Below are 6,229 nucleotides of genomic sequence, written 5' to 3'. Positions count from 1 at the left end.
CGTTTTAGGAGGGCGTGGCTGACTCTTAACTTTTATAAAGAATATCTCTTTGGATTTGAGACTTTAGTCTTTGCAACTTTACAGATCTTCTTTATGCACCAAGAGCTTGTAACACTCCAAAGAGAAAGGAAAAATTGAAATCGCATCATATGACCCCTTTAACTGCTTGAACTGAACCTTTACTAGAAAAGTCTCTGGCCCGGCCATGCGTTTCTTGGATGATTTTTTTTTTTTTTGCTAGTGCAATAATTATTAATTCCAGTGTGTGGCAGAATAGACCACAAATTATTGATTTCATGTTAATGGAATAAATACTCGAATAAGCCGTTTGAATTGCAATTATGGAATTGAATATGAAATTGGGAGAAGGGATTTAAATAAATCATCTATTTTAATTCTACAGTGTGTATTGTTAATTCAATGGCTGTTGTACTGTGGTGTAATGTATTGGCCAGGCCCTAGATGACGTGTGTAACACGCAGCGCTGACGGACCAATCAGAGTCGTCTCTGAAGTTATTTATTTATTTGTAAGAAAGACAGGTTTTTCAATATAAGGTCTGGTCTGTTTAGTGTACTGCAAGATCAAATATGATTGACAGCTAGAGAGCGTTTCTGATTGGCTGAAAAGGGCAGGCCACTCCCACTGTATTGTTTGTTTGTTTGTTTGTTTTTGCTGAGCTAGGGGTTGTCACAAAGCTAGATGTAATTTCTCAACACCGTTACTTTAGTCATATTTTCTAGGTAGTTCCATGTGAGCTGATTTTATGTGTGTTTATAATAAAATAATTCGTGCACAGTTCCTTCAAGACCGGCCCTGCGTCCCAATGTTCATACTTTCCATCCTAAATAGTATGTGAGAATATGTGTGAAGGGCCCTTCGTGAAGGGATTCAGTCCTTCACTTTCGTTTGGAGCGTCTCTACAAATGGCGTCCCCTTTCCGAAGGGCCCTTCAAGGGCACAAAAAAGCCGGTGAAGTGAGGCTCCGTGCACACGCTAATATTGCCCACAATCCATTTCGCTTTGGCGAAGGATTCGGTTCAGAACTACAAACACGCATAAAAAGCGCTTTTTAAAAAACTACAAACATGGCGGATGTGCGCGTTTTTTAGCATGTTTAGATTGGAACCGAATCTAAACTTTAGATAAAGGCGTTTGAGTTAGGCTACTAATCAGCATTTAACCTGGTAAAAAATATTGATTTAATGTTATCTGTGTTCAATTTCATCTGCAACAACAATGTGAACGTTTTTAAACACCCATTTGTCGTGTGGCTCTCTAGCGCTCAGCGCCGCTGTGGTCAGTGCAGGAACTACACGAGCGCCGCTCTGGGAGGAGCACCGCTGTCACAGCGTGCAGGAGGACACTTAACAACAAGCGCAGAGCTGCCGGCGGATCGCATCTGGTCGTCAGGTATGCCCAGCATATTTAGTTCTAGAGAGGAAAGACCCTATATTCGCGTTCACGTGATTTGCAGGAGTGTTCGTGTGTAGCTCGAGACGTATGGTTTTGTTAGTGTGCTTAGCATGCTAGCTGGCTAACCATATGGTGTGGTCTTCACTAACCAATCTAGGTGAACTCCTGAAGTATGCGAGGTTTTACATATAAAACATTTCGATTTTCGCGTCTTTTTAAAGTCGGGATTATCGACATGCCTCGATGGTGTGGTGTGAAATAGCGCTAACTGTCGAGCTAACGAGCTAAATGGGCTTTAACAGCTAGCTCATAAACAGCTTTTAAACAACATTAAAACTCGCGTTCACTGTACACTAGCATATTGTTCTTTATGTAAAAAGTATAAAATGCTAAATACTGCAGTAGCTGTTGACTGGAGACCTTATTCTCTTGTAATGTGGAGCAGCTTTTGTGTCTGCTGAGCACTCTGTGATTTCTGGATCAAGCTGCCTGACATTGCTATTGCTTTAAACAAAGCCAGAGGCAGAGCAGAGCAGAGCAGGGTGTGCATTAAGTGTAAAACCTCATTTCCTCTCCATAGGAGCCACAGTCCTGGTGAAGTTGTATCGGACTGAATTTAATCAGCACAGTAAATGCTGTGGGGTTTGGTTTGTTGCTAGATAACTGGCGTCGACTTCATCTGTGAGACTCATAACTCCTCCAGTCTCTGTGTGTTGTTGACATCAGGTTGTCTTCCGTCCAACAGCATGGCTCGTGTACAACAGAAAATACAATCTCAGCAGAAAAACGCCAAGAAGCAGGCCGAGATCAAGAAATCCAAAGGCCACGACCAGAAGACCGCGGCCAAAGTGGCGCTGGTGTTCACATGTGGCGTCTGCAGGGTCAGTGGCTACTATAGACGTTATTTTTACCCCAACAGATCATCCTTAGAGGTTCTTCTCAACCGAGTTTCAACAGTTGCACTTTTGATGCTTTTTGAACTGAGTTGTATACACTTTCTGAACACGGGCCAAAGAAAGAACCCATGTTTTCACTGCATGCTGTCGATACAAAGCTGATTTTATACGTGGGTGTGTGTGTAGACAATGAATGTGTTGGGAAATTACGTTCTCAAGCTGCAACTTGTTTCTGACTGTGAGAGTTATTTACTGTAGGTAACACATCTGACTTGTCAGTACACCTTCTACCGATTACCAGTAACTGAGAGCCACCCGTGAGATTCATGGGCTTAAAGCTGGGCGTACACGGTGCGGATTCTGACGGTCGGGGATCGCATGTCCACGCACACGTCACGAGTGAGTTTATCAGAAAATCGCATGGACGCAGTGGTACACGACACGATTTTACGACCTGCCGAATTCCGAAGCAATAGCATGAAGTTCTCTGATGTAATGACATGTATTGAACGGAGCTGAGTTGAGAGAAGGGCAGTGTATAATAAACTGTGTAACCTATATGTAGTACATTTAAATAAAACCACTCTCACTCTCTCTTTCTCTTTCATAACTGTATAATACTGATACGAGACATACAGGTTCTTTTTCAGCACCGAGAAACTGGGATGTCTGATCATCCCGTGTGTGTGTGTGAATTATAAAGCCTAGTTACACGCTATAGCTAACAAAAAGCAGCTACCTATACGTGCTACATCTCACCTGATAACTGTAGCTCTTGAGCGATCCGCTGTAAAATATCATCTCGGACGACTCATGGTACACACTGCATGACATTATACAGCACTCGCTGCTTCTGCCAAAGTTCAGCGAGACCTCTCTCGTTTTCATGAAAGAATATGAGCAATACCTTTCATTGATCCAATTGTCGAAGAACAAAAAAGCTTTTAAAACTTTGTGTTTATAAATCTTTTCTTATCTTTAATGACATGCAAGTCTCAAATTGTTTAGTTTTTTCAGTTTGTAATGTATTAACCACCCCCTTTTTCTTTTAATTTATTTTGTTGGCATTGTTTATCACTTTTATTTGTTGATGGTTGTATTACTGTTTGTATACTGTTTTTGAACGTTAATTAAAAAAATGTCAGTGAGTTTGTCTTCCTTTTCAATAGTCCAAATTCACCATGGCGCTGCCATCGTCTTTCTTCTTCTGTCGTTTTCCTGAGCTCCTGATTGGTCAACTATAGATAGATCGACAAATCGGCTCGTTCAACTGCGCACACCTCACGAATTCAAGCCGACAGCTCCCGAACTTTTTTGACATGTTTATAAATCATCGGGAGCACGTGAGGCGATATCGCGTTCATAAATCGCAGATGAATCGCATTCGAGTATGAACGCGATATCGCCTAGCTTGTCAGTGAACTACGGCTCTGTGTGGTGAATGCCTCTCCATCTGAAAGCAGGTGATGGCGATTTACTAATAATCACGGGACCGGCTTTACTGACGAGATGCACTTGACAATCGCATGCGATTAATTGCACAGCCCTAGGGCTCGGCTCGTAAATCACTCCCACACGATGCGAGCCACGGCCATATGAGCATCAAAGATTTCCACGCGATTTCTCCCGATGGGAAAAAATCGCATACGAGCTCATACGACAGCAAAAATCGCACAGTGTACGCCCAGCTTAAGGGGACATCGGATGCCCATTTTCCACAAGTTGGTATGATTCTTTAGGGTCTTCATGAAATGTCTGTAACATACTCTGGTTAAAAGTCCTCAACAATCATGTAAAACAACACCCTTTTTACCATGTCAAAAACAACTCCGTTCACAGCGAGCCGTTTCGGTGCATGTCTCTTTAAATGATAATGAGCTACTGCTCACCCCGCCCCTCTCTTCCGTTTTTTGTGTATTCTGTGTTACTGTCAAAAACAAAACTAACCCACTGCTTTCTCAGTGGCTCTGATGTTGGGAGAAAATGAAGACTCGTGTTCTACTTTTACATCCAACTACAAAACACCTGCATTATGAGACATTGCTGTCGCTACAGCTGCTCCAGCGCGGAGAAAACAGCGGACAGCGTACAACTGGCTGAGACGGAGATATGGTAATACGGGACAGTCTATCAGCAGCAGTGGGCGGGGCTGAACAGTATGACGTCATAATGCTCAGAAAATCAAAACAGCTTGATAATTGAGACTGTTAAGGTTTTTGGGGGATTAAAAAAAAAAGGAGTGCATGGATTCTTATATATCATTTTAAACTGTTTGCATATAAATGCAGTGTGTGGACACAACCACCCTACAATGTTTGAAACACCATGAAAAAGTGAATTTTGATCGAAGTCACCATGAAATGATGTTGCCAACCCATTTTACTTGCGCAGTGTGTCCGATGGTATGACGTATGTACAGAGCAACAGTGGAGAAGTACCAAAATAACTATATTAAAGCAACTGTATGTAGTTTTGAAACAGAAGCCATTCACATTATTAGAAGACTGTGATTTTTGAAACTGATATTTCAAGGTAAAAAGAAAAAAGCCATGGTCACAAACATCCATGGTGTAGTGATGTATGAAGCACAGCTCACAAAGAAGTTATCAAAGCAAGCAGCTTTCTGTTGGTTAATGCGGCGAATCTACATGACCAGCTTGAACCCACTGTGAAATCTGTGGAGGGAAATCTCGCAAAATTCCCCATTATGTGGGTTCCTATTGAAAAAAATTCTCCTGCAAAAATTGGCAGCACCTTTAAAATAAATGTATTTAGGGCTGCACTTTAATGACTTAGCGAATAATCATTTCCCATTTTAACTATAATCACAGTTATTATTTCGGATTTTCCTCATTTGAGAATTTTTTTTCTATGTTGCATCAGAATTATTGTACTGTAACGTAAGCACAAATCAAGAGACTGTCACCTCATATGCAGGGTTTATTTGACCTCATCTAGTTTCCTGATTTATAATATTTGGCATATATACAATAACACTCTCTTTACATTAGAAAAAACTGGTAAAACCTTAAAGGGATAGTTCACCCAAAAATGAAAATATGATGTTTATCCGCTTACCCCCAGGGCATCCAAGATGTAGGTGACTTTGTTTCTTCAGTAGAGCACATATGATGATTTTTAACTTTAACCGTTGCAGTCTGTCAGTCTTATAATGCATGGTAATGGTAACAAAATCTATGAGAGTAAAAAAAACATGCACAGACAAATCCAAATTAAACTCTGTGGCTCGTGACGACACATTGATGTCCTAAGACACGAAACGATCGGTTTGTGCCAGAAACCGAACAGTATTTATATCATATTTTACCTCTAATACACCACTATGACCAACTGCCTTGAGCGCGCGCACGGCATCCGGTGCGTGAGCTGTGTAACGTGCTTTGGCGTAGTTTACGCGAACGCCAGAAGTGATCTCTCGCGCGTATACGTCACTCATTGTTTACACAGTGCACACACATTGTAGGTACGACGGCTAATCAAAATGGTACTTACTTGCGCTTATCCGGATTGTTCAATCCAACTAATTTGTTCATATGCACCCCTGTAATCGTTGCAATAACATTACAAATACAACACATTACTCACTCTATTGACAGCGTGCCATTGGGTCCCTCTGGCCTTGGACTTCGCCTCCAGTTTATACGTGGCAAGCTAAACACAATGTGCAAAACGCTGCGGCTCACCAGCGGAGAAAAGTCTGGATCTTCATTCAGGCAGGTGTGTGATGGGACACCCTCGGCAATGTCCTCGTTGGCGTCTTGTAGTTGTGGCATTGCTATGTTCCATTCGTGACAACAGATGCTCTCCACTTCTGTTGGCATCTCACAACACTTACTACAAGAACACCACCACTTTTGAAGAGATCTCTGTCTCTCTGAGGCTTGAAGACGTGCTGCT

The 6,229-nt window shown here is 41.9% G+C and overlaps 1 protein-coding gene across 2 annotated transcripts in view; it reads left to right on the top strand.

The window, feature by feature from the left end:
- The first annotated feature begins 1,262 nt into the window (after nt 1-1,262).
- Nucleotides 1,263-6,229, top strand: part of LOC107550098 (zinc finger protein 706-like) — an 8,866-nt gene continuing 3,899 nt past the window's right edge. For both annotated transcript variants that reach the window (XM_016231325.1, XM_016231324.1), the window contains exons 1-2: nt 1,263-1,412; nt 2,161-2,296. In XM_016231325.1, the coding sequence (XP_016086811.1) occupies nt 2,162-2,296 (135 nt within the window). In that variant the 5' untranslated portion in view covers nt 1,263-1,412; nt 2,161. The remainder of the gene's footprint in view (nt 1,413-2,160; nt 2,297-6,229) is intronic.

This window comes from Sinocyclocheilus grahami, unplaced genomic scaffold (genome assembly GCF_001515645.1).
Source record: "Sinocyclocheilus grahami isolate Dianchi unplaced genomic scaffold, SAMN03320097.WGS_v1.1 scaffold387.1, whole genome shotgun sequence".
Taxonomy (NCBI): domain Eukaryota; kingdom Metazoa; phylum Chordata; class Actinopteri; order Cypriniformes; family Cyprinidae; genus Sinocyclocheilus; species Sinocyclocheilus grahami.
This window is presented reverse-complemented; position numbering and strand designations above follow the sequence as displayed.